This window comes from Rhamphochromis sp. 'chilingali' (genome assembly GCF_963969265.1).
Source record: "Rhamphochromis sp. 'chilingali' genome assembly, chromosome: 7".
Lineage (NCBI taxonomy): Eukaryota > Metazoa > Chordata > Actinopteri > Cichliformes > Cichlidae > Rhamphochromis > Rhamphochromis sp. 'chilingali'.
Window position 1 is genome coordinate 25,171,022 of NC_137934.1, and position 27,448 is coordinate 25,198,469.

A 27,448-nucleotide genomic window follows, 5' to 3' on the forward strand; every position below is an offset into this window, starting at 1 on the left:
GAACAAAGGCTGGAAATAAAAATGAGTGAAGGGCTGAAACACAGTATGCAAAAGTCTTGGGCCACCCCTCATTACTTTATAATCCAAGCAGCCAGATTTTTCTGTATTGTTAAAGTATTCTTGAGCAATAGCTCTGCAGCTTTCTAAAGGCTGCTTTTCACTGTTTTAGACCAGTCCTTGTATTGGAATGTTTTTTGTGTGTTAGAAGTTTGCGTGCCTGAACTTGCCACGGCACAGTGGCCCGTGGAAAAGGGATGGACTCGGTGTAACAAAAGAGTCTTTATTCACAACGCTTGGAAGCTAACAGAAAACTTAGACTATTATTAAGGAAATTAAACTAGACGTCTGAGGCAAGAGAAACTATGACCATAACAAAACTATGACTAGATAGCAGTGACGACTGGGTGCAGGGACTGGGCAGGGGAAACTTTGGCTGGCCAGGGCACTGAAACAGAGGAGAGAGCAGTCACGGGAATCCAACAGAGAGCTGTTAATCCGAGAATAATTACACTGGGCTGCCTTACGTGCTTGCAGGTGGAGGTTGCTTGGAGGGGGAAGACAGGAGACAAAGGTTCAGGTGAGTACTGTGTGAAATGCAGGGAGGCAGGCCAGAGAGACTGGCAGTTTGAAAGGGGAGACGTTACCGGCAGCTGCAAACCAGAATCCAGGAGAGCTTGTACGGAGGAGACTTGGTAGGTGGGTTCCAGATGCTGACGAGAAAACAGAGGAATAAGGTAAGTACACACGATGATACACCAAGGTACAGACGTGAGGCCGAGAACTGACTAAAGTTGGCAGATAATCTGGCGAAGACTAGTTGTGCGCAGGTCATAAATACTGCCGGTGTAATTGCCATCAGGTGAGGAAAAACAAAGACTCCACCCAGAGGGGAGGAACCGATGCAGTGGAAAACTACCCAGACCCTGACAGAACTCTGACCTCTGAATCAATCAAGCATGAAAAGGCTCCTAAATCAAGGATGAACCAGTGTTATGTCTGCATATAATAGACACCTGAGGAAAGAACCAGGTTTAAATTGTGTCTTTAGGCTCTTTATTACTAGCAGCATGTCACACAAACACAACAAGGTGATTCCACAAGAGCTGTTAGCTGACAACTTGGAATTGGTTTTCAGCATGGTGTGCAGTGTGTCCCTAAAAATAAGAGAGAAATATGTACAGAAGAAGTGTGAGGGCTAAACCTTTCTACAACAGATGAACAGGATCTGAAAGTCATTAAAAAAATCCAGCAAAGACCTGACAGAGGAGCTGAGAGATGATCTGGACCTTCAGCTGATCATCTACTGTTCACTCAAGTCTCGCCAGAATTGTTCTCAGCTGTCAAGAGGCTGTTCTTAATGAAGGGAAACAGGGAGGAAAGACTGAGGCATGAAAATGACACTAGAAGTGGACTGAAAATTAGAGGAACAGCTCTCTGTGTGCTGACAGAGGCTTTCAGGCCTGATAGTATATGAAGAAGAAGCTGCTGAGCAGCAGCTGAAGGAGGAGAGACACATCAACATGTCCTGTCAGGACTGATTTACCAGATATACAACTGAACCTCCACCGAGGTACTGCGGACATGCATGTAATAACACCTGAACCCTGAGGCCTCTGGAGGTGACCTAAAATGTAGTCTAGTTTCTGAAACCGTGAATGTTTACCATAGTTAACATTGTTAACATGTTGGGTAAGTGGGACTCACTGTGATCAAAAATCAGCTTTTACTTAGGCTTTAAAAACTGGACCTTCAGGGGAACATGAACACAGCTGGCAGATCTTCCCAGACTTGTACTAATGACCTCAATGCTGGATCACCTCCATGATCAGTACACAGTGACCTCCCTGCAGCAGGATCGCTGTTTCAGCTTCCTCTCACTTATCTCATATCCAAATGATCATTCAGGAGGAACAGGAAGCTCTGGCCTTGGTCAGACGACCAGAAACAGATCTGAGATCCACATAAAGGTCAGAGCAGCAGAACAAAGACACAGCAGCTCAGCCGGACAAATTAACCTTTAAATAATGCTGAAGGCGGAAAGATGAGGATGAGAAAGACGAAGGTGCAGGATAATGGTGAAGGGTAGGGGTGCTCCAGGTTTTAAAACAGGATTTAAATGTGGAGAAGAACAGCTGGACACACAGTGTTGATCACAGGATTCACACCTGAGTGTGTTCAGCAGGTCCTTTCCACTGTGAAAGCAATGAGTCACTGACATGAGTCAGGCCACAGAAGAAGAAGAAGAAGAAGAAGAAGAAGAGGAGCACCGTGTGTGGCGCTGACTCTCCCAGCATGGTTTGGTGTTTTGAGTGTTTGTAATCTGAGCTCATCGGTCAGGTTTCCCATCTGCAGACTGAAACAGTCAGAAATATCTGAAGCTTGCCGTTTGCTATCAGAATGAAACGTGATGGTTCAGGGCTGATCGGCGACTCTGTTCACTACTCTGCACAGAAAATGATGCTCGATGTCATCGATGAAGCTGTGAAATTACTCCCTGTTTGAGGAACCAAATGACACACGTTTTCTATCAACAGTATCTATGAACAGGCTGCAGGTATTACTACACTGAATGTAAACCAATGGCCTTCTGCTTCAGTCCCACTTACAAGACATGGTAATAGTGTAAGACATGGTCATAGTTTTCCTGGGGTAGAGACTATATGAATCTCTTAGGATTTCCACAACTTTGACAAAACACAATGAAAAGGCTTATTGAGTCCATTAATAATATTACAACCACAAAGTGCAACAATAAACACATTCTTTTAAAAAATGAATTAACATAAACACACTTGTCCTCCCATCTGCCTTTTTAACTGTATTTGTTAAACATAATAAATTGGTTTGTTTTTAACTGTTTTAATACTTGTTATGGCACTAAACAATTTACATGATATGTTTTTTTTTAATCAACTGACAATGTGACACCTCTTTTATTATTTTTTCACCTCCTTTACAAAAATAATTTAAACTTACTGTTTTAATGCAATCTACAAACTATATAAAGTGCAATGCTCCTTTTAATGGGGGGCTCTCTTACTGAGTTGAACCTAGGCAGTCACCATTAATGATAAAGTAACTTCATTAACTAATAGCCGGCATTAAAGTACAAAAATGTTTTCATAGCCAGAAAAATACCACATAGTATGAAAACTGTTGAGCTCAGCAGTAGTTCAGCAGTTTCTTGTTTGGTTTAGGTTAACTTACACACACACACACACACACACACACACACACACACACACACACACACACACACACTATTCTACATTAAGCCAAGCCTGCTAGCATTAGCATCAAGTAAGCTACAGCCAAAAATCACAATTCATACACAATTCTCATAACAAAGCACTTCTTTTACTAAGTTTTCCACTTAGTAAGCTTAGTAAGTAATCTCTCTAGTCTTCAATAATGTTAATGCATATTTACTAACCCGTGGTAAAGAACAGAAACAGCACACACACATTGAGCGGTGTTAGCTTCACAATACAAAGAGTTATTTTTCTGCTTCACACACTTACCACCTGTATGATAAACGCCCTCTAGTGTCTGGATGTGGAATAGCATGTTAATGCCCGAAACTGCCACAAAAGTGCTTGACTGACAGGTTAACAAAACAAACATTAATTTCGAAAAAAAATCTTCACAGGTGATTGTTTTTCTCTTTATCTTTTAAAGTATCATATTTTAACAGATTACTGTTTGCACAGAGAACCGATTAGGCTTCTTTTGTGTGCAGGTGCAGGTCAGGAATCAGTTTATCCATACACTCAGTGAAACTACACTCATCCCCACGGTTACAGCCTTAAAGCTTTCTTTTAGCGTGATTAGTGATCAAACATCTGACACGCACATGGATGTGTATGTGTTTGTAACTATGTTTGGATCAGAGGTCACTGACTCTGATTGGTTCCTCCAGCTGTTCTCTGACCGCCCAAAAAGGAGGAGGTGAGGATGAGGGTGGACCTCAGAGTCCTGATCCAGGTTCCCCGATAAAACTGCTGTCATTTGATTAATGAGAGCATGCTCGCCTCCATTCAAAGAGCATGCTCAGTAGCGACTGTTTCATTAAGTCCATTAAGAGTATCCCCACACCTGAGCTAGCCGACTTCATTCCTGCCAAAATAAAGGGCTTGAATGCAAGAATCACAGCTGTTTTAGACTTTCCAGATGTGGAAGCGAATGGATCAAACACGGCACCAGACGAAAAGGAAGAAAAATTGCCTCCTTTTCAGGCTTTCAACACTACCAGAACCTGGACAGATATGACGAACAGGAAACTGAATGTTCATGAACGTCAGTGAGGAAAACTGTACACGTGACAGCAGCCACAACCAATGAGACAAAAGAACTTCTGACATGTGACAAGGTGGTAACTCAACCCAAGATTAGAATCCTTGCAGATGGCAGTGACAGTTACTCATAGTCATGTGACATGTTCAGTCCTGTGACCTGTGAAACAGGACGTGTTCATTTATGGCTCTGTGTTTGTCTGTGTGCCCACCCCACTCAGAGCCTCCTGTAACACCACATTAATTAAACATTTTCTTCTTCTACAAACAAAACTTAACAATAAAGGAGTCAGCTGAGAGCTTATTGGCTCTCTGACAGGAAATACTGACTAAAACAGCGTCTCCAAGGATGTGGATGTTTTACTTCTGTGTGTTTGAAATAAGCTCTGAAAGCAGCAGCAGGTGGAACCAACAGGATCCTGCTGCTTCAAAGTCCTGCAGCATGTTGGCCTACTTATCCTGCTCATTAATGCCGGGTAAGCCTCTAATGCTCTCTCTCTCTCTCACACACACACACACACACACACACACACACACACACACACACACACACACACACACACACACACACAAACACACACACACACAGAGTGACAAGGCGCTCTGTTCTCTGGGGACAAAGCAGAACAACAGATCAAGGCTGAAACACAAAAACATGAATGTGTGATGACATGAGGATGAAATCAGCAGCAAGGTCAAGAGACATCGGCCGACTGTAGGCCAGCAGAAGAGAGCGAGGTGAGTCTGTGTGAGGATGAAGAGTTGGTAAGAGGAAAAAGTGAAGTGGCAGGTGAAGGGTTAACACAGGCCAACACGCAGCGATCTGAACCAACGGCTGTAAAAACTCTGGTCGTGTGTGTCTGTCGCTGTGTTGTTTTACTCCTTGTGATTTGTGTCATTTTATTCCTCTGTTCTCTTACACTTTCGATCAGGGATGTTAAACTCTTTCACATCCTGGGCCTCGTACGGGGGGGGGGGGGGGGGTCAGACCGGTGAAACTGGCCTTCCTGTCAGCGTAAAGATGTTTAACTGCACATTTAATCCCTGAGTCATCTGAATATAAGATAAAGAAGTACAACTCCGGTGGCACATTTCAGTTTCTCTAAATGACAAAGAAATGTTGCTCCAGGTTTCGATAGCACTGCCCTGTAACAGGAAGTTTTTTTTCATTTACAGAAAATGTTTGTTCTTTCTTTTCTTTTAAGCTGGGAACCCATCATGATAAAAAAAAAAAAAAAGACATTTCTATAGCAGATTGCAAAAAGACAGGAACTTTTCTGTCACTTTATCTGTTACTTAATTACTGTGGTGTACTATGATTGTGCGTGTGTGAGTGTGCGTGAGTGTGTGCATGTATGGCGAACATTAAACACTTTGTTCCATCAAGTTTGATCAAGCTTTTTCAGCCTGTGATGGGACCTTGAATCAAACTGAGGTGTGAGGTTTATGTTTGAGCACACAGGGACTGAAGAGAAGGAAGCTGAGCTCGTGGTTGAGGAGACCAATGCAGGAAACTGTTCACCAGCAGGAAACCTTCGAGGAGGACGTTTCAATCATAGGCCTTCATCATCAGTCTGTTTTTTATGAGACTCTACACATCCTCGAGGCTGCAGGAGCATCCCTGATGTAGATGGAGAGAACACAGCAGAGCCTTTCAAAATAAAACCTGGATAAGGTGCAGTGATGATTTTCAGCTGAACACGTATAAAGTCGTGATGACCTGATAAAGACATATGAGCAGCGGTGTCAGCCTCTGATCCTCCTCTCGCTGATCCGAATTTTAAAAAAAATACCACAGCTTGAGTTTCATCCAGTTTTGACTCCACAGCTGCAGCTGAAGGTCATAAAAAATATGATCATGTGACATTTTAGTGGACTGCGGCAGAGCTCAGGGCTCATATTTTCAGTTTGGTCACGTCTTGTTTGTTCACCGCTCTGAGGTCAGCTCTGTTTGACCACTGCAGAGTTCCACCTCAGGACCTTTTTGTCACATGTGAACACAGCAGACTACACTGTGACCTCTGAGTTCGTATTTCCAGCTCATAGATAAAATCTGCTCAGATGTTACGTTCACACAGTGATTATGAAACAAGTGAAATGAATCTGAGAACTCACACAAACAGGCTAACAAATCACCTCAACGGAGCTGAGCCAGATGTTTTATACTATAAGGTGATGAACAACAATATTAGAGAGAAATCCACAGCAGTTAGACGATGGTGTAGAGACTAAGGTCATTTCATCTCAGTCATAACTTCATATATCAAATATATTTCAAGATATATAGGTTTTTTTTTACATATTCCACTGAGCCACACTTGTTGCCTGACAGCAAGAAGTTCCTAAGTTCAATTTGACCAACTGGGGCCTTTCTGTGTGGAGTTTGCATGTACTCTGACTTCCTCCCACAGTCCCCTGGGTGTACCCTCAGACAGCTGGGATAGGCTCTAGCCCTCCCTACCTGAGAAACTTGGCTGGTTGTGTTGATTGTTGGTTGGTTGACTTTGTTGATGCTCTTTACCTATACTGCTCACTGACTTTGTGTTACCAGGTGGAGGAGGTCAAAGATGAAGATGTTGAGGTCCTGCAGGCTGCTGCTGTGGCAGGTGGCTCTCAGACTTTCTTATAATGTTGTTATAGGTAAGACAATTCAAAAACGGCTTTTCTCTGATATCAGGCACTTTGCCGTCGTCAGTGCCTTTTTGTCCACGGTGGTGCAGCGGTTACTAAGAAGGTTCCCGGTTTGAATCTCAATGTTGGATTAGGGTTTTTTGAGCATGATCTATGCCTGTGTGGGCTCTGTCGGATATCCTGGCTTCCTTCCAAGTCCTAAGACGTGCTCGATTGGGTAACTGGCAACTGTAAAATAATGGGAATGTGAGGTAAATACGGTGCAGCATGATTTGGTTAAATGTGGCTAGTAATCTAAGGTTGGTTTAAGGTGATGTGATAAAAAGATCCTGAAGTCCTAATCAGGACTAAAAAAGTAACTCTCTACTTTCAGACACTCCTGAGAAGTTTGTCTTTAAATATGTCTTTAGATAACAACAGAACCGGATCAATGAAACCATAATCAGTTATTGATCGTCCTCACTGCCACGGACACATCAGATATCCTCTGCTTCATCCTCAGCGAGCCTATGTCGGGAGGGCTCCGACATCTTCACCTCAGTCAGAGAGAATAGTCCAACAGGTGAATTCATCTCCAGCATCAACATCACTGCAGGTCCACGAGCTAACACCATCCGCCTGTGTCTGTCGGGACGCAACGCCAACTGGTTCTACTTAGAGGGCCGGACCATCAGACTCAACTCCTCAGTGTTCAGAGTCCTCGACCGAGAGGTACACCTGAACACCTCTCACCTGCAGCAGAAATACATCTTAAAATGTCTCACCTCATGCTGGATCTCTGTCTGACAGGTGGAGGGATCAGTGCTCATTGCAGAGCTAATTTGCTATGAAAATGACATCATACAGGTAAGTCATCTGAGGTCCTGTGCTGAGCGGTAAATACATTTGATGACTCAGAGTCGCTCAGGTGAGTCTGCACCTGTTTCAGGGTAACTACAGGATTTTGGTGGAGATTCTGAATGAAAATGACAACAAACCAAACTTCCTGTTGGAGACAATTCAGCCGTTCACCATCAGTGAGGTACAACCAGAAAAATTACCTTCATCTTAACCAGCCAATGAGCATCCATCACATGTACATCGTTTTAACAGGTGCCTCAGGTGTTTCCTCACCTGTGTAAACAGGATTTTTCATTGTTTTGTGTGTAGCTGACAGCAGTGAACTCGGTGGTTTTCACTGTGAAGGCTGTTGATGCAGATGGGGACATGATCAGCTACATCATCGACCCGTCATCAGTAAGAATAACGCCCACCAATTGCTGCTTGACCACGAGCTGCAGCTCTTTATTATCTCACCTGTCATCTGTCTGCCTGCAGCAAGATGCCGAGTTCTTCAGGATCGACCTGCCCAATACTGGAAAGGTAGTTCTGAACAAACCTCTGGACTATGAGACGAGAACTCACCTGCAGCTCATCATGTGGGCCCAGGTAACATTTAGACAGGTGATACATCCAGGTAATCAGGGTGAGGTCAGAGGTTTTATTTTACTGCGAAGTCATCACAGGACATTACACTCTAACCAGCAGGAATGCAAGACTATTCAACAAAAAAAAACAAACCCTGTGATATCTGATCGTCAAATTATCACAGAAAAGTGAAAATAATGTCACACCTCTACATACCTGACAGGAATCAAACACTGTGGACAAGTTCAACACATCTGCTGTTCTCAACATCAACATCGAGGATGGTGATGACCAGTATCCTCACTTCTTGCCCTGCACACCTGTGTCTCCAGGTGTGCCTGTCTGCATGAATCCCACCTACACAACCAACATCACACAGAAACACCAGGTAAATACCCGAGGAACCAGGTGGATGCAATTATTTACAAACTGGCTTCTGAAAACATTACCAGACCATAAAATGTCAATAAAAACAGCCCAATGTTTCTGGAGATGTTTTTCAGTATCACAATATTTTCAAGTCATTTAGATTTTAGCGTCCCAGCATTTAGGGAACAAGTTTTATACCTGTCCACATACCTGCAGGTATTTATTTATTTATTTTTTGTTTCAGGACGTGGGTCTGGACTTTTCCCCTGGCCCAATCACAGCAGAGGATGGAGACAAAGGGATCAATGCTCCTCTCACCTACACCATCCTCTCAGGTCAGACTCACTCACACTCACCATTAGACTCATGTACAAACATGTGTGTACAGGTGTGTTTGCTTCACCCACAGGTGATGATCAGGGCAGGTTCACGATCAACAACACAACAGGTGAGATCAGGTTAACCAGAGCAGCAGATGATCAACGACTGACAACAAACTACATGCTCACAATCATGGTAACGACATACCTTCCTGTTTTCTGCTTCATTCACAGCAATTGGCCACAGTATGTCTTTTATACTGTCTTCCTTCTCTCACCCCTACCTGTCACTGCTGATGGCTGCCCCTCCCTGAGCCGGGTTCTGCCGGAGGTTTCTTCCTGTTAAAAGGAAGTTTTTCCGTCCCACTGTTGCCAAACTCATAGCACTTATCATATGATTGTTGGGTTTTTCTCTCTATGCATTAGTGTAGGGTCTACCTTACAATATAAAGTGCCTTGAGGTGACTGATATTGTGATTTGGGGCTGTATTAATAAAATTGAATTGAATTGAATTGAAAACTGTGAGACATCTACTTTCCCTCTCACCTGTACAGGTATGCCAGGTGGATGACAGGTTGAAGTACAGTGTGGCGTCAGTTCTGGTCAGAGTTCTCTATGAGAACGCATTTCCTCCGGCCTTCAACAGAACCACTTACAAAGGTTTCATCATCCAGAGCTCTAGCCCTGCCTCCATCGTCTCCACCTATGGGAACCAGGTGTTGCAGGTCCAGGTGTCAGACCGTGACTTCCCTGATGTAAGAACACATGCTACACTACCTGTGTTACTTACATCATCATATCAGTGAGTCATCTCTACTGTCAAATCACAGGGCAGGAACCCAAATATCCACTATTTGCTCCATCCTCCATCCGAATTGTATCAAGTCACAAAGGAGGGGGTTCTGATCGCCAAGACAAACCAACTACGCGCCTTTGACAGACAAATCCTACAGGTGAGTTAGACATAGATCAAACCAACTCACCTGTTAAACACCACCAGTATCACGATTAGCTGCCGCTGCTAGCACCAACTCAATGTCTCATTGAGAGAGTGGATCCATGGTCTTATAGGTGGAATTTTTCCACCTTAAAATAATATCAGAAGTCTGAATAAGCAATAATGAGGGGTAGAGGCTTGATGGGCCTGACCTTCACCTGTAAGATGGGAATCAGGTGATTTTCAGTTTGTTAACTTTAATCCCAGGTTGGTTGGATGTGGTTTGAATTAGCTGAACCTGAAATTATTTTAAAGGGTGGATCTATCCTGGATGGTTTCTCTGTGTGTATCAGTGTCTGCAGGAGGTCAGTGACCATTACCAGGTCCAGTTTCCTTCACCTCCAATAAAATGATCAGTGTGCTTGGTAGAATAATGTTTAACATCAGGAAATTAGATAGTTTATATCTCACGATGATACATCATGTTCCGATTGAAATAAAACAGCTGTGCCTCAAATATGGAGTAAGCAAGAAACTAACAGCCATGTTTGGAACATCAGTGAAAGTGTAGCTGATGGTTAACTGCAGAGAGGTAGTTACGCTAATATAAACTTATGAGCACAGAAAGATGGAGGAACATCTGCTATCTGCTAAAGTGATATCAGTAAAGTTCATGTTGAGAGACAAACGGCACCATATGACAGGAAGAAGATGCTGAAAATAGACCAAGGTCAGCCCAGAGGTCTGAGGTGATCCTCAGTAACTCTTACTGCTACCTGGTTTAGATTACTCTGAAAAAGTTCTGGACCTCAGCTTCAGATCCACATTGATTCTTCTCTGGGACGTTCAATTTTTGGTGTCCAGCACCCAGTGAGCGGACAGAGTGCAGTTGCACCACAAGTTTTTAAAAACTTAAAGACATGCTTCACAGAATAAAAGGCTGAAGAGGCTGAGAATAAATACTTTTATCCAATGAAACTAGAAACAGAGGCCTGGAGCACATTAACTTGTTAAAACTGGGTTTTAGAACTTTTAGGTCATATTACAATAACTCTTGAACATTTGGCGGTATCGAAAAATTCCAATAGGTCCAAAAAGCATTAACTCTGTGCTTTTTCACTGATATTAGAGTCATTATTGTAACCCCAGGCAGGGCGCCACATCCAAATCTTGGCAAATAAAACTGAAAACAACACAGCAAACAGCAAAAACGTCTCTGTGGAGCTGCTGTGACACCATGCTTAGCAGATTACAGTAATGACCCTAATATCAGTGAAAAGCACAGACTCACTGCTTTCAGGAACCATTGGAATTCTTTCAACTGAGCAAATGGTTTGGGGGTTACGGGAGTTGCAGATGTTTAAAAAAAGGGTGCAAAACCCCTGTCTGATGGCAGTGACAGGTGGTTAAAAAGCAGAGCCTCAACCGATGAGGAGACAATAGGAAGACAGCAAAGTAGTTTTTTTTCACTGCAGTACAATTTTTCAGTTTTAGTGTGATTCTACAGAAACAAACTAAGCTGAAGAAAGAAAAGTCCCCCTGTAGTCAAAGAATGCTAAAAATAAATCTGTTTGGATTTGTAAGAAAACATCTCTGTGAAATAACAAGGCCTCGGGCTGCAGTGAGACATCTTTCAGGTGGAAGTGATCCAAACACCAGAATCAGCAGGAGGAGAGACTGAAGATCAGGACTAAAAGCTTCACAGTGTGAATCCCCTTCAGCTCTTTGAACACTTTAATGTTGGTCTAGAAAAATCAAACAAACACAACAGTTTTTAATCATTACTTTGGATGATTTTTGGTTTTAACCTTAAGGCTGACCCGTGAACAATGCTCTAATGTCCGCTCTGCAGGTCATCGCCAGAGATGAAGAGTCGGGAGAAGAAGTGTCAGCTTCAGTGGACATCGAAGTCCTGCAGAGAGGCCAAGCAGGTGAGCATGAAACCTGAGAACATGCGTTAATATGAACATACAAACACACATATTACAAACATGAAGCTGTGACATTACACAAGGTGTTATTTGACACTATTACTGATATTGTTACTCCTGCTCCACCTGCTGCCATTATTCCTTCTAATGAAGACTGTGAAACATTTCTTTCTTTCTAGAAAAAATAAGTAATGTAAGGAAAAAATTGTCCCCACCAGCATCTGCATTGTCAGTTCCTACGCCATCTCGGCCTGTCATTTTAGAAAGCTTTTTACCCGTCTCACTATCAGAGCTGGTAAAAATAGTTAATGCAATGAAAGCATCCTCCTGTTCACTCGACATTTTACCCGCATCGTATTTCAAAAATGTCTTCCACTCTATTGGTCCCTGTGTGCTCACCATAGTTAACACCTCACTGGAGTCTGGTAAAGTCCATGCTTATTTTAAAACTGCTGCTATACACCCCCTGTTAAAAAAAACCCACGCTGGACCCATCTCTCACTAGCAATTACAGACCAATCTCAAAAATACTGTTAATTGCTCAGATATTAGAGAAGGTTGTGGCTAAGCAGCGGTCTCTAAGTACAGGTCATCTTCCACGTCCCTGTCCTATGGTGTGCCACAACATTCTGTGCTGGGGCCCTTATTGTTTTTAATATATCTACTTCCTCTCCGGCATATTTTGAGCCCCTTTGAGGACATTCGCTACCACTGCTATGCAGATGACATCCAGCTATATATTTCTTTTAAACCAGAAGATGTTTCTAAGCTGCAGATTCTAAATGTGTGCTTAGAATCCATCAAAGGTTGGATGGCTGACAACTTCCTCCAACTTAATGAAGAAAAGACCGAAGTCCTTGTATGTGCTCCAGACAGACATGTACCTAACATAATGAATGCTCTTGGTCCTCTTTCAACATTTGTGAAATCGTCTATCAGGAACCTAGGGGTAACCTTTGATTCTGCTCTTACCCTGGATGTTCACGTCAAATCTCTGGTTCAGTCCTGCTTCTATCATTTAAGAAGCATTTCTAAATTGAGCCCTTTAGTATCTCATACTGAACTGGAGATTGTTATTCATGCATTCATTTCACCATGACTGAACTACTGTAATTCACTGTTTACATGTCTAAACAAAAACTGCAGTCTGCAGATTGTCCAAAATGCTGCAGCAAGGCTTCTGACAAAAACATCTAAGTACTCTCATGTAACACCGTTGCTTATACAGCTGCACTGGCTCCCCGTTGAATTCAGAGTCCATTTTAAGATACTGGTTCTGACATTTAAAGCTCTTCAAGGATAAGCACCAGCCTACATCATTGAACTTTTACAGCCCTATGTCCCTAGTAGGTCCCTGAGGTCTTGTGATCAGGGCCTACTTGTTATTCAGCATACAAGGCTGAAAACCAAGGGAGACAGAGCTTTTGCCACTGTGGCCGCCAGACTGTGGAACGCTCTTCCTCAGAACTTAAGATCTGCGGACTCACTTTTAAAAAACAACTAAAAACACATCTTTTTAGAATTGCATTTTGTTAACTTTTGTCTGTTTTTGTCTTATACCTTGTGAAGCACTTTGTGATCTTTTATTTAGAAATGTGCTATATAAATAAAATTTTACTTACTTACTTACAAGAGGGGACTGAATGCGAGCGGTCAAAGGTAACTGATCACTAATTCTTTGATGAGTAGGAAGGACATTGATCTGTTTCCTTTATTAGATAAACACACACACACACATTCACAGCTCCCATGATGCTTTTACTGAAATAACTTCTGTGTTTCAGTGCCAAGTGGTGCGTTCAAGGAGCAACAGTTGTTTGGAGACGTGGACAGCACGCTGGCAGGAGGAATCGCTGTGCTTATCCTCATCGTGCTGCTCTCTGCGATTCTGTTTCTGCTACTTTGGACCGTCCATAGGAGACGCGTGCAGAACCCTGAGGATCGCCCCGCCATCGCCTTCGGAAAACATCCCAATGTGGTACGAAGTAAAACCTTTAACACACCTGAGGGGGTGTTTGAATTTCACACACCAGCCGGACAGAGAGCATGAGGGTCTAATGTGATGTAATTCATCATCCACCCATCCACCTTTCATGGAGTTGGTGTTGAAGCCTATGACAGCTGCCTCTTTGACCCGTTTTATTAAACCACAGGTTAGAAATCTTTGAATAGTCTTTTGTTTGAAATTTCATGAGGAAATAAATGCTGTGTTCATTCTGCTGAACCGCCTGAAACATGAAGCTATGAGTCAGACTGAGATGTTAAACTGTTGTCTAGAGCGTTTCTGCAGCATCACATATTCAGACTGCTGTTTCTGAGGTTTGTTCCGCTCACAGGTTCAGATGATAAAATCTGTTGTGTCTCAGATATTAAACTGAGTCATGTGTGTCATCTCTCTGCAGAGGTTACTGTGGTTTCACATGGTGAGTTATTCTGAATGTGATGTCGCTTCCTGTGGTTTCAGTACTCGTGTCATGTGGTGAACAGTAGATCCTGAAGTCCTCAAACACAGCTTTCATTGATGTCATGATTTTACTATTTAACACATTGGTTCCTCTTTAGCTCCTGTTTATAGCAGGACTTTATGCGCAGTCTGACTCAGGTGAGAGACTGACCTGTGCTGTGTGATTCTCAGGTGAGCAGCCCACCTGTCTTCGTGGACGAGTCGTCACACGGCAGCAGAGCTTTTACTCGTCAGTCTGGCAGTTTTCATGGCAGACAAGGAGTTTACACCAGGAGGCCATCTCTGCTTCCTCCTCCATCATCATCACAGCTCAGCGAGCCTGGAGAGAGCAGGACCAGACCCCCTCTTCCTCCTCCATCATCATCATCACACCTGTTTACTGTTGCAGAGAAACATGAAGGTGGAGCTCACACCTGGGAGGATCTGAGGTTGCCAGTTGAGCCCGCAAGTATTCATGGTGAAGACATACCAGCAGTCAACACTGGGATGCCTCAGAGAGACGAAAACATGAAGACTGATTGATCAGAGGAGATGCCACTGGTGTCCAAACCCTACCAATCAGAAACCAGAAAGAAACTAGTCACATATTCAGCCAATTAAAGAGCAGGAATCCAAACTGTACTTTAGTCATACTCGTGATTCACTTTTTTTTTCTTCTGGCGGCCTTATTGGGGGTTTTTTGTGGAGAAAAAAAGTTCAAAAATAAAAACAAACTTTTAATGATGTCAGTCTTTTTATTGTTTCCAGAAGATTAATTAATTTTGTTCTGATAATCAGATCTCGACTTTAATAAATCAGGATTTTACAGACACATTTGTAAAATCAACCCAGCCATCTGTCCGTCCATCCAGCCATCATCAATCCAGGTATCCATTTGTCTGTCCATCCATCCTTTACTGTTAAAAGTCCGCTTGTTCATTGTAACTGTTTATACTACGTTACCCATGATGCACCTCGGTATCTGTACTTCCGGTTGGGAACGTGTTCAGTGCAGTTCTGCACAGATGGGAGGTGTGTCGGAGGATAACGTATTTACTTGCATTCCTGTGTGAGTTAATACTGTGTGCGTGCTTACCATGTGAGTATTGTAAGATGAGAGTGATGCTTGTTTGACTTTATCTGTGTAATTTGCTACGTAAGAGGCTAGTCCCGTTGCTATCGCTAAGATATGTTTTTTGACCTACTACAGGCAGGCTTGTGTTCAGCCCAGATTTCATTCCATATATGACTTACTGTCAAGCATTGTGGTTGTAGGTGGATGTAACTATTTACTATGTTTATTCTCTGAAGCGTTGTAATCTGCAGAGGTCTGGTTTGCCAATGTATATCCGAGCCAGAAATTAATTTATGGTCTTAGGGTGCCATCTAGTGGCCATGAGGTTATGGCAGATTGTATAACATTACGCTGGAAACCCACAGTACTGTAGAAGGGTTACACTGCTATCCATAGTGGTTAATACAAATGTTTGTTTTTCTGTTTACAGATGACCACACACACCCATATACACACTCACACCCCCTTTACCTGCATGTGAATACTGTAATGCCTCCCTACCAACGCTGTACATCCTGTTGATGTCATCTGCCACCTCCTTAGTAAAGTTATTTGAACTACATCACTGTGGAGTACCATTCCTTCTGACCGAGGACGACTCAGTTGAAGCGTGATCGGCAATCAGTGCAAACATACATTACATTTACCTTACCCTAACCTGTCACCTGAGGAGTCAGTCTTGTGTTCATGTTTATCAATCAGGACTATTGATCAGTTTCTTCTTTTTTTGGTTGTAAAAAAAAAAATCATCATCCCCTACTGCAGCTCTCGAGGTGGAAGCTAAAGCTCTTCACCTTCCTCACTTCTCCCTGGCTCTTCTTCACACTAAAAACAGTTATCATGTTTCCAGTGAGAGATCACGTGACCGGTAGTCCTTGTGACATCATCGTGTTGCAGAAAAAAGCATATTAAACACATAAAGAAAAATTTATAAAACGGATCAGTATTGATTACCTGCACTGATAATGTCTGATAATAAAACACATTTTATTTAATATTTTTCATTGGTATCCGTCAAATTTCTGTTGTGCTCTTTATTGTTTTATTCTGATTAATTCTTTCTGAATGGATATTGATTGTTTGTGATAAACAGGTCAACAAAAACTAAACGCTTGTTTTAAGTTTCCGGAAGGAGGAAGGGAGGATCCTGGAGACTACCAAAGAAAACAAAGTCCGTAAAGTTACCTGAAGAGAGGCGTAACTCGCCGGATGCCGCCTGACACACCTTCACAATAAAAGATTCAGCGTTTAGAACTGTCAGGATGTTTGTTTGTTGCGGTGTGGTTCTGTCCAGGGGCCTGTTCTTCGTACCTCGCTAAGTGAGTTAGCTGGATGAGATTGTTGACGATTTCGCGTGATCCTGGATCGTTCGGTTCCCCGAAGCCCATCCGGGACTTGCTGTCATAGCAACAGAGCCGTAAGCGTAAACCTGCTGGGGAGCAGGTTTACTTTATGTAAACAGGATTAGATCGCGGCCACGCAGGTATGTCCGCGTCATTCATACGAAAGCAACAGCGATATCCCACCACTGTTTCACCATAAATAAATAACATCAATGTAACTAAAGATAATGCAGCACTTGATCCTTTTATTGATTTCACACAGATACATACAGGTCATTCCCTAAAAAAGGGAAATGTACTATTAACATTCTATTACATGTGATTATTACAGATGTAATTCATATTTCAGAGTAGTAATTGTAAATTACTTCGTGTAATCAAGATGAGAGACCACGGCTATAAAAGCCAAGGTGGATTTGGGAAGTCTGTCGCAGCCATGTCCTGTCCGTTTACGCGAGCAACCCATTGCGGAAGGTGCAAGATTGATAAGGAGAGTCCTCAGAATTCAGCGTATATTGCGGGACAGACAGGATCCTTTAGCTCAGCGCGACAGTGTGCTCATAGAGAGAGATCGATTTTCCCGTGAGGGTATTATTCACTTAACCAACTTGTTGACGAGGGGGTGCAGGACCACCACCTGTCTTTTTTTTTGCTCTGCCCTTTTCTTGGTTGCTGTTATGAACAAACAAACAGATTATTCCAGGGTCTCTTTCCAAGAGACGACAAGCAATATAAGTGATAAATATTACCATTCTATAGAATATTCTTATATTTCACTTTTACTTGTTCCCATGTTCTAGTGGGTCCTGTTGTGGCTCTAATGTGATATATAATATGATATAATGTAATATAATATTGGATAATATGGTGTGATATGATAAATCTACCCTACCACCTACTGGTGTTGGCCAGAGGGGCCGATGGCGCGATATGGCAGCCTGGCTTCTGTCAGTCTGCCCCAGGGCAGCTGTGGCTACAACCGTAGCTGCCTCCACCAGTGTGTGAATGTGAGAGTGAATGAATAGTGGCATTGTAAAGCGCTTTGGGTGCCTTGAAAAGCGCTATATAAATCCACTCCATTATTATTGTTATTATTGAATTACTTACGAGTTTGATTTGTCAGCAACTTTCTGCCAGCCCTCTCTCCTTGCTTTTGCAGCCTTTGCAGTGTTCCCTTGCGTTTTAATTAAACTCTGAAACTCCTGAAATCCCTCACTCAAGAGTTCTTGCTCTGCTGCCGAAAAATACCGAGCGCGCTCCTTCGACATTTTCGCCGACCAATCAAAGGGTTGCCGATCAATGTTTCTACTATCGATGCGTAGCCCCTGTTGGGCCACCCAGTGATCTCACATTACTTCATCCAGCTATACTAATCGTCAACAACAGGTGTGTTCGGGGAACCGGAATAGCGAGCTCAGAGTTAGCGCGATGATTTGGTCTTGGATGTTTCATTTGATCTTGGATGTAGTAAGCGACGTACGAAGCACAGGGCCCTGGTTCCTCTCAAACAGATGCATGGTTAGGGTTCCTCGGGGATGGCTATTTAAGTAACTGTGCATCAGTTTGACTCTTTCTGTTTTTTTTAAATAACTTCTGCGGAAGCTTTATTTTGTCGAGAGCTGATCTGCCACCGGAAGCAGTTTTCCTTCAAGTTAACTTGACGTCATGTGATCGGACTGAGGACGAGTTTGTCTCGGGACTTTTCTCCGGCCCTTCAGCGCTCCGCCGCCCTCTGTTTGTTTGTTTTTGTTCCTTTCTTTGTTTGTTTGCTGACGTCACGCCGCAGAGGAGGAACACAGCGCGCAGACTCTGAACCAGGACCGGACCCGGCCAGGTGAGTCCATCCGCCCAGCGCGCACACGCAGTCATGTATCTGTGCTCGTGAACCCGCGCGGAGTGAAACAGTTCGATCAAAAACCAATTCCTCGACAATTTTTCACTTATTACAGTTATCAATTCAAAGCTCCGAAGTGTCAGAAGCGGCTCGTGCTCAGGGACCGTTTCCGCGGTCTGAGCGAATCCTCTCTCGCTCCCAGTCCTCCCAGCATGAGCGTCCAGCCCCGGCGTGTCCGCCTGAAGCCCTGGCTGCTGGCGCAGGTGAACAGCGGCAGGTACCCCGGTCTGCAGTGGCTCAGCGCGGACCACCGCCTCTTCCAGATCCCCTGGAAACACGCCACGCGCCACACGCCCGTGTCAGACGAGGAGAACACCATCTTCAAGGTCAGGTTAACCCTTCACACCTGACCTCTAACCTCTGATATAGCATCTGCTGTGATCATGTTTCAAGTTTCAAAAAACTTTTTTTTACAGAAAATAGTAACGCACACTCGTTTTCATATCTTTGTGAGGACCTCGTCTCATTTCATAATGCTTTCCCTAACCCCAACCATCAAAAATGAATGCTGAATCCTAACCCACAGCCTAATCCTAAGTAAGCTAATTGTAACCCTGTCACTAATACCACATGGTGACACATTTTGTCCTCATAGGTAATTGTTAGTCCCTACAAGTATAGTAGCATACCATTTTTTCTGTCCTCACAAGATGTCTAAACATGTACACAAATACAAACACACGCAGACGGACAGATGCACACATGTGCACAAACACACACAAAAACAGATACAAGGACACACACACAGACAAACCAAAGTAAAAACTACAAGCGGGTTCTTGAGTGACACATGTGAAGAGGAAGTAGGCGTTTGACTTCCTCCTTCCAGCGGAGTTTCGTTTCACAGTTTTTGAACAACTTCAGTTTGAACACAGGTGATGATGTCACTTCCTCCTCCTCTGCTGACTGCTTCCTCTTTTGTGTGTCAGTCTGAGTGTTTATTGACTTTGAGTAGGGTTGCCTATGATAAACACTGGAAACAAAGGGAAACTGCTGGCACAGCAAAACATCTCTCAGCTTGAGCACAGGTGAGTCCTATCTGTCAGATGTGAGTTATGCCCTGGTCTGTGTGTCCTAGGCATGGGCTCTGGAGACGGGGAAGTACCAGGAGGGAGTAGATGAACCCGACCCTGCCAAGTGGAAGGCAAATCTGCGCTGTGCTCTGAACAAAAGCCGCGAGTTTCAGCTGAAGTATGATGGCACCAAAGAGACGCCGGTCCAGCCGTACAAGATCTACGAAGTGTGCGAGCACCCCGGGAGCACAGGTGAGCTTCACCTGCATGACTGTAACCTTCTGATGTGCAATGATGACAGGAAGTGATGATCCCCGTTTTGTGTTTCAGACGGCGCTGAGGACGATGACGAGGAGGTGAGAACGATCATATGATGTAAACAGTCTGACATGTTCTCACGTGACTGACCGAAACACTTTGATCCTTTCAGATGCCGAACCTGATGGACCTCTCCATCAGTAAGTACACCTTCGACTCAGTGTCACCATGGAAACACTGTGGCTGTTGATGTAATGTGATGATGCCATGTCTCCTTAGACCCCAGGCTGAGTGACTCCGCCCCCTTTGCCTCCTTCCCGGCTCCCTCAGAGATGAACCAGTTCAGCCTACCCCCTAACGGGACATTTGGACCACCGCATATCCCAGTGCCTCTGCTTCCTGACATCACCATGACCTCTGATCTCCAGGGTCAGGCACACTTCCTCCATAATGGACTTCAGGATCTGAACGCTGCCACTGCGCAACCAGAGCCGGACCTAATGGAGGCCAGCGGCATGGTGGGCGTCGAGAACCAGGCAGAGCCTCAGAACCACCAGCCCTGCAAGTACGACCTGCTGAGCAGCGTCCCACGTGAGTCCTGACCTCTAATGCAGTTTCCTGTCACAGATTCAGGGCTAAAACGCTACCACACGTGGCGCTGCTCAGACAGTTTACCATCAAACCAACTCTGATGTCACACTTTAACAATACAGCACCACAAAGCAGAGCTCAGGGTTACCTTCACAGACCCATGAGGTTCACCTGCGCATTCACAGGTGAACATTAGGGCTGTGCTTTATGACCAAAATCTCATACCCTGATGTCATTTCTTGTCCCGATAACGATTTGTTTTGGTGGCTTTACTGTGGTGACTGTTGCTAATTCATGGTCCCCCCTCTACTGGCACAGTAATGGTCCTGTATCTCGTGTTGCTATAGTAACAGATCTGGACCTGAAGTTCCAGTACCGGGGCCGTACAATGGGCTCTCTGACCGTCAGTAACCCTCAGGGCTGCCGGCTGTACTACGGACACCTGGAACCGACCCCAGAGCAGGTGGACCTGTTCGGACCTGTCAACCTCCAGCAGGTGCTGTTCCCGGGAACATCAGAGATGCAGAACGAGAAACAGCGATTTTACACCGAGGCCTTGCTGGACGTGATGGACCGCGGCCTGATCCTGGAGATCTGTGAGCAGGACATTTACGCCGTCCGCCTTTGCCAGTGTAAGGTGTTCTGGTCTGGACCGGGCATGCCAGAACACGGCCCGTCCAACCCCATGGAGAGAGAGAAGAAGATCAAGGTCTTCAGCCTCAATGACTTCCTGCAAGGTGAGTTTGGTGTGCGGGATTGTTGACATGCTGCCTGATATGTTCTAACCGACATGCTTCTGTCCGCAGGGCTGATCTTGTTCCAGAAAGGCGAAGCCCCGAATCCGCCGCCCTTCGAGATCTACTTCTGCTTCGGGGAGGACTGGCCCGACAATAAACCCAAAGAGAAGAAGCTTATTATGGTGCAGGTGAGGGGGCAGAGCTTAAACTGAGTGGCAGTGCTAACGGTTTTATAACAAGTGCAAAAAAAATGAAGAAGCCTTGGGTCCGAACACGTCAGAACCAGAATCTTTATGAGCTCCACCCCTCCACCTCCAGTTAACCTTCACTACATCACTTACCTCCTCCTGAGCAGCCTCAGTACTTCCTATTGGCTGATGTTGCTGTGAAGAACCTGTCTGTCTCCAAACTCCTAACTAAACAACATGACCCGAGTCAGAGCTCAGTCCTGCAGATGCCAGGAAATAGTCAGTGTCAGCTCCCATTGGAAATTCATGAAAAGGCAAGGCAAGTTTATTTGTATAGCACAATTCAACAGCAAGGCGATTCAAAGTGCTTTACAGAGACATTAAAAAACAAAAACAAATAAAAAGCATGATTTAAAATAGAAAAAAAGAAAGGAATAGTAGATAAAACCAGTAGTTAAAATGTAAGTTTTGAAATTTGAGCTTAAAAGTAAAACAGTGGGGATTTGGTGCTTTATTCAAATGCAGCTGAGAATAGGTGAGTCTTCAACCTGGATTTAAATAAACTGAGTGTTTCAGCTGATCTGAGGCTTTCTGGGAGTTTGTTCCAGATATATGGAGCATAAAAGCTGAATGTAGCTTCTCCATGTCTGGTTCTTACTGGGAACTGATAAAAAAACAGGATCCAGATGACCTGAGGGATCTGGAAGGTTCATACTGGGTCAGGAGGTCACTGATGTATTTTAGTCCTAAACCATTCAGAGCTTTATAGACCAGCATCAAAACTTTAAAGTCTATCGTCTGACAGACAGGTAGCCAGTGTAAAGACCTCAGAGCTGGACTGATGTGGTCCACTTTTTTGGTCTTAGTGAGGACTCGAGCAGCAGAGTTCTGAATGAGCTGTAGTTGTCTGACTGATTTTTTAGGTAGACCTGTAAAGATGCTGTTACAGTAATCAAGCCTACTAAAGATGAATGCATGGACTAGTTTTTCCAGGTCCTGTTGAGACATCAGATCTTTTATCTTTGAAATATTCTTGAGGTGATAGTAAGCTGATTTTGTTATTGTCTTCATGTGTTTTTCTAAGTTTAGGCCTGCATCCATCACTACACCCAAATTTCTCGCCTGGTTTGTGGTTTTTAGGTGTATAGATTGAAGTTCTCTGGTGACCTGTAATCGTTTTTCTTTGGCGCCAAAGACTATTACCTCAGTTTTGTTTTTGTTTAGCTGGAGAATATTGTGGCACAACCAGTCATTAATTTCCTCAATGCATTTACCAAGAGCCTGTACAGGGCCTCGGTCTCCTGGTGACATTGTGATATATATTTGTGTGTCATCTGCATAGCTGTGATAGTTTATTTTGTTGTTCTTTATAATCTTTGCCAGTGGGAGCATGTAAATGTTAAACAGAGGGGGTCCCAAGATGGAACCTTGGGGAACTCCACATGTGATACTTGTCTGCTCAGATGTGAAGTTACCTATTGATACAAAGTATTTCCTGTTTTCTAAGTATGTTTTGAACCAGTTTAGTACAGTTCCTGAAAGACCTGCCCAGTTCTCCAGTCGTTTGAGTAATATGTTGTGGTCAACTGTATCAAATGCTGCACTGAGATCCAGTAAAACTAAGACTGACATTTTTCCACTGTCTGTATTCAGACATATGTCATTAAACACTTTGGTCAGAGCGGTTTCAGTGCTGTGGTTCTGTCTAAAACCTGACTGGAAGGCATCATAGCAGTTATTCTGTTTTAAGAAGTAACTGAGCTGTTGAGAAACTGCTTTTTCAATGATCTTCACTTAAAAATGGGAGATCTGAGATCGGCCTGTAGTTGTTCATTTGTGTCTTGTCGAGATTGTCCTTTTTCAGTATAGGTTTTATTACAGCAGTTTTTAGTGGTTCTGGAAACACACCTGACATTAAGGAAAAGTTGACGATCTGTAACAGGTCTGACTCTAAAGTCTTTGAGACCTTTTTGAAAAAACTTGTTGGCAGGACATCTAAACAGCAGGAGGAGGAGTTCAGTTGACCTAAGATGTCCTCCAGGTCTTTGCTGTTAATCAGGTGAAACTGTTTGATGGTGTTTAAACATTTTTTTAGTGGATACAGTACATACCCTATCTGCTGTTGATGTACCAATTTATTGTCTAGTCTTTTGGATTTTGTCTGTGAAGAATTTGGCAAAGTCATTGCAGGCCATGGTTGAATGAAGTTCAAGGAGGGTTTGTTAGCCTGTCAACTATAGCAAATAGGACCCGAGCATTATGACTGTTTTTGGTGATGATGTCAGAGAAGTAGGACCTCCTTGCACTCCTCAGGTGTAAATTATAATTGTGAAGTTTCTCTTTATAAATGTCATAATGAACCTGGAGGTTTGTTTTTCTCCATCTGCGCTCAGCTTTCCTACACTCTCTTTTTTCATTTTTCACCAGTGTGGAGTTTCTCCATGGAGACTTTTTCCTTCCAGAGATAACCTTCACCTTAATGGGAGCAATAGTGTCCATTACATTTAACATTTTAGCATTGAAGCTATTGACGAGCTCATTGACTGAACCTCTGGACAGGTCAGGTGTTAATGGGAAAACTTGGTAAAAGATTTCACTACTGTTTTCAGTTATACACCGTTTTGTGATCACTGCTGTTGACATATTTATGTGGGCTGAAATTATACTTTCAAAGAAAACACAGTAATGATCAGACAGGCCCACATCAGACACAGTAACCTTTAAAATGCTCAGGCCCATGGAGATCAGTAGGTCAAGAGTGTGTCCTCTATTATGTGTGGTCTCTGTTGGGTCAGTTTTAGCTCTGTTGATATATGTGATGCTAGCATGAAGCTGTCAGGTCACATGTAACAGGGAACAGGTTTGTGCTAATATTTGTCATCTTTGTTGTTTAAAACATACTTCACAAAGTTTGTACTGCAGTAAAACTCAGACATTTCCATGACAAATTTACTCTGATTACACAAACATGCAGGTGCAGCTCATAAGTAACTGGACATGATTTCCCTGAACTTATTGTATATTAGTACATTACAGCAGAGGTGGTAAAAGTACATTCTGTACTTACGTTGAAGTGCAGATACTTAAAAATACTGCAGTAAACGTTGAAGAACTGATTCAACGTCTTTACTCAAGTAAAAGTGAAAAAGTACACGCTGTGACGTGTACTCATTAGGTTAGGATTAGGACATCTCTATCAGCTATTATTATGCAAAGGTAAAAGGAGCCTGTGTTATATTAATACAATAATATAGTATTAGTAAATGAGAATAAATGAAAAACGCTATTCAAATCTGAAATTTATTTCTCATGAATGCACTCATCTTGAATCTGTGATGTAAACAAAGAATTTAAAAAAGGTAGTTTATGTTGCCTCCATGGTAGAGGCTGAGTTTGCCTTCAGGAAAACGTGTTACAGGTAAAGGGGGCTCAGCGGGGGGCGAGTCCCAGCTCACAGTGCAGGCTGTGATCAGCTGACCTGAACACAGTGTCAGCAGATGTTTCACAGTTGTATCCGTTAGTACAAAGGTGGAATTCAGTGTTGATCTCAGCGCCATCAGCTTAACTTCATATTAATCTCTGCTGCGCTTTATGTAATCTACATTACATCAGCACGCTAACCTGTTTATCTGCACTTCATGCAATGTTTGAATAACACACAGTTTATTTACTTGATTTGTTATGCAGCACGTTTCACAATATGAAAACTCATCACACACAGATGTGATTAAAATGATGACATCACATGTAATCATTAAATCTCCCTGAGCAGGCCTCACCTTTAAATATACCCTTTGTTCTTCCTCTTCTGTCTTCTTCCTCCACCTCTGACTGAAGTTACCTCTTATTCTTTTCTCTCCCTGAGAAGTTCAGCAGCTAGGTTGTTAGCAAGGAAACTCACTAACAATCTTGCATTTGAAATTAGCTGCCACTTAAAAAAGTGTCACTGCCTTCATGCTTCCCCACACTTGCACTGGCCCACAGACACCTGGAAATTCTACTTAAGTAAAGTAACAAAGTATTTGTACTTTGTTACTTTCCACCTTTGTACTTCAGTATATTTCTTGTTACCTCAGCAGCTCTTTCTGTTTCTGTGCACTTTGTTAAAGAGGTAACAGATACATAAATGCAGATGTGAACATAAATGTGAGGTCGGAGGTCAAATATGACATGATAGTCTTGCTTTCTACATGCTGTTGACACATGGCGCACATGTAAGAATCCAATTTTTTCTGCCCAAAGCACAAACCCGATTCTTTAGTAAAATGTTGAATATCTGTTCTGTAGCCTCTCCTGGTCACCTGTCTGTGGGTGTGCGACTAAACACATTTATGAATAATTCCCTCGAAGCGTGTAGTTTTCCCTCCACACCTTTCTCTCTGTGCACTTCCTGTTTTTAACCCAGCGTTAGGAATAAAGTTTCACTGTGTGGGATGCAGAAACACAAGCCAAGTCACCTTTCAACCTCCTGACTGCCTCATGTTCATGGAGCTCCAGACACCTGTGGATGTCTCACAGTGTTTTTTGTTGTTTTTGTCCTCAGGTGATTCCTGTGGTGGCCCGGATCCTGACAGAGATGTTCTCCGGAGAGCTGAGCTGGTCCACGGACAGCATCCGGCTGCAGATCTCAAACCCCGATGTGAAGGATCAGACGGTGGCACAGTTCAAAGAGTTGCAGAGGCTCCTGCAGAGCCAAAACATCCAAGGACCCTGGAACCCCACCGGCCCCTGAACCAGGGGCCCTGGACCCGACACAGACACTGCTTACTGCACCCTCCCCCAAACAGTAGGAAACCCTGACTGGAGGGAAGGGAAGGTGCAGCTGTACAGAAACTGAACATTTGAGACAAACGGGTGGAGGTCTGCAGGTGTATTCCCTGTTCTGTTGTCATGCCGACACCTTTCTGGGAGGTTTCTATGTTCAAATTTCAATAAAGGCCGTTGCAGTATTCTCACACCAGGTGTTTTTGTTTTTAGACCAGGTAATAGGTCTAGCAGGCCTGAGAGGGTCAGACTCCGGTGTTTACCTGTTCAGGTAAAACCTGAAGCATCAATTTAAATGCACTAAATGAGTGAGCCAGTGTTTTGATGCCTGACTGAACCTGCAGGTGTCTGCTTTTGGGCTGTGAGTAAATAAGAATTTAATAATCAGTAGTTTCAGTCTTGGAAAAATATGCCATACACCTGAACCTTCCTGCTCACCTGACCTGCAGCTCCAGAATCAGTATGACCTGTGTCTGTTTACATCAGAAATAATCAAATGTTTTTTGTATTTTGAATAAAGACGATGGTTTGAATGACCTCTGATCTCTTTACCTTACGCACCTCACCAAATGATGGAAAACATCAAGGAAAGGAGATAAGGACTTAGGAAAAGAGATGCTCGGCAATGCAGAGGATCTGACAGATTAGTGAACGTCACACTTGATTTACTGACGTGTCTGAATTACAAGCTCCTCGCCTCCCCAGCGTTCATGGCTCTGCATTCAAGCTGGGGATAAATGAAGGACTGGGGCTCCTTTCCTCGGGGCTTAGAGACTTCAGCTCCTGACAGTCAGTTTGAGAATTTCCTGCAAGAAGCCACTCAGACACTCCCCTGAGGTCTGAGGACAGGAAGAGCACTTCAGTGAGCTCCAGGATGTGGTCCTGAGCAGGTTCAGGTCTGACTCACGGATTTGTTCCTGCGTGACGGTTTAACCGCGCTTACATCACACCTGTGACGCATTTAAACTGAGCCTTCTGCAGACCAACAGCTCCACATACAGAGAAACTTTTTCCATCTTCTCTGTGCTGTAGCATGAGACCTGGAACGATGCAAACCACCAGCTCACTCACGCCCTCCGATGCCCAATATAGCTGCTGCACTGCCTTCACGAGTCTGTCACCGACCTTGGAGCGTCTCTGATGGAGGAGCAAAAAGATTTGCTCTGTTTGACTTTGAAGAGTTCTGTGATGAAGGTTTCTATTATTTTAGAAAGCCTCCGCACCCTTCTGAGCCAATTCATCAGGTTCCCAACC

At 43.6% G+C, this 27,448-nt stretch overlaps 2 protein-coding genes and 1 long non-coding RNA gene across 4 annotated transcripts; all 3 read left to right on the top strand.

Annotated features, from left to right (window-relative positions):
- Positions 1–117: 117 nt before the first annotated feature.
- On the top strand, positions 118–15,152 carry cdhr5-rs (cadherin-related family member 5, related sequence). Its single transcript, XM_080887685.1, has 17 exons — positions 118–577; positions 4,884–5,030; positions 5,755–5,967; positions 6,844–6,932; positions 7,426–7,634; positions 7,713–7,769; positions 7,852–7,944; positions 8,073–8,159; positions 8,241–8,351; positions 8,554–8,718; positions 8,944–9,034; positions 9,109–9,215; positions 9,575–9,775; positions 9,851–9,973; positions 11,810–11,888; positions 13,673–13,866; positions 14,524–15,152. The coding sequence occupies exons 4-17, from the start codon at positions 6,860–6,862 to the stop codon at positions 14,872–14,874; spliced, it is 1,941 nt and encodes a 646-aa protein (XP_080743811.1). The 5' UTR covers positions 118–577; positions 4,884–5,030; positions 5,755–5,967; positions 6,844–6,859; the 3' UTR covers positions 14,875–15,152.
- A 104-nt stretch (positions 15,153–15,256) lies between these two features.
- LOC308400172 lies at positions 15,257–16,406 on the top strand. Its single transcript, XR_013972329.1, has 2 exons — positions 15,257–15,430; positions 15,837–16,406. It is a non-coding gene; the product is annotated as an uncharacterized lncRNA (long non-coding RNA).
- Positions 16,407–18,082: 1,676 nt separating this feature from the next.
- Positions 18,083–26,731, top strand: irf5 (interferon regulatory factor 5). 2 transcript variants are annotated; one of them, XM_080887687.1, is made up of 9 exons: positions 18,083–18,583; positions 18,713–18,969; positions 19,722–19,908; positions 19,987–20,012; positions 20,087–20,114; positions 20,194–20,505; positions 20,853–21,242; positions 21,312–21,430; positions 25,974–26,731. In XM_080887687.1, exons 2-9 carry the CDS (start codon positions 18,796–18,798, stop codon positions 26,160–26,162), a joined length of 1,425 nt encoding a protein of 474 aa, XP_080743813.1. In that variant the 5' UTR covers positions 18,083–18,583; positions 18,713–18,795; the 3' UTR covers positions 26,163–26,731. The 2 variants fall into 2 exon arrangements, with proteins under 2 accessions (XP_080743813.1, XP_080743812.1); XM_080887686.1 differs by having other exon boundaries at positions 18,085–18,583; positions 18,699–18,969.
- Positions 26,732–27,448: the final 717 nt, after the last annotated feature.

Bases quoted from the DNA above. Each gene is read 5' to 3' on its own strand.
- irf5 (XM_080887687.1), top strand. From the start codon at position 18,796: ATGAGCGTCCAGCCCCGGCGTGTCCGCCTGAAGCCCTGGCTGCTGGCG. The intron at 18,970-19,721 runs GTCAGGTTAACC...TGTGTGTCCTAG, and splicing joins AGGAGAACACCATCTTCAAG to GCATGGGCTCTGGAGACGGG. The intron at 20,013-20,086 runs GTGAGAACGATC...TGATCCTTTCAG, and splicing joins CTGAGGACGATGACGAGGAG to ATGCCGAACCTGATGGACCT.
- cdhr5-rs (XM_080887685.1), top strand. From the start codon at position 6,860: ATGAAGATGTTGAGGTCCTGCAGGCTGCTGCTGTGGCAGGTGGCTCTC. The intron at 8,719-8,943 runs GTAAATACCCGA...TTTTTGTTTCAG, and splicing joins ACATCACACAGAAACACCAG to GACGTGGGTCTGGACTTTTC. The intron at 9,776-9,850 runs GTAAGAACACAT...GTCAAATCACAG, and splicing joins CAGACCGTGACTTCCCTGAT to GGCAGGAACCCAAATATCCA.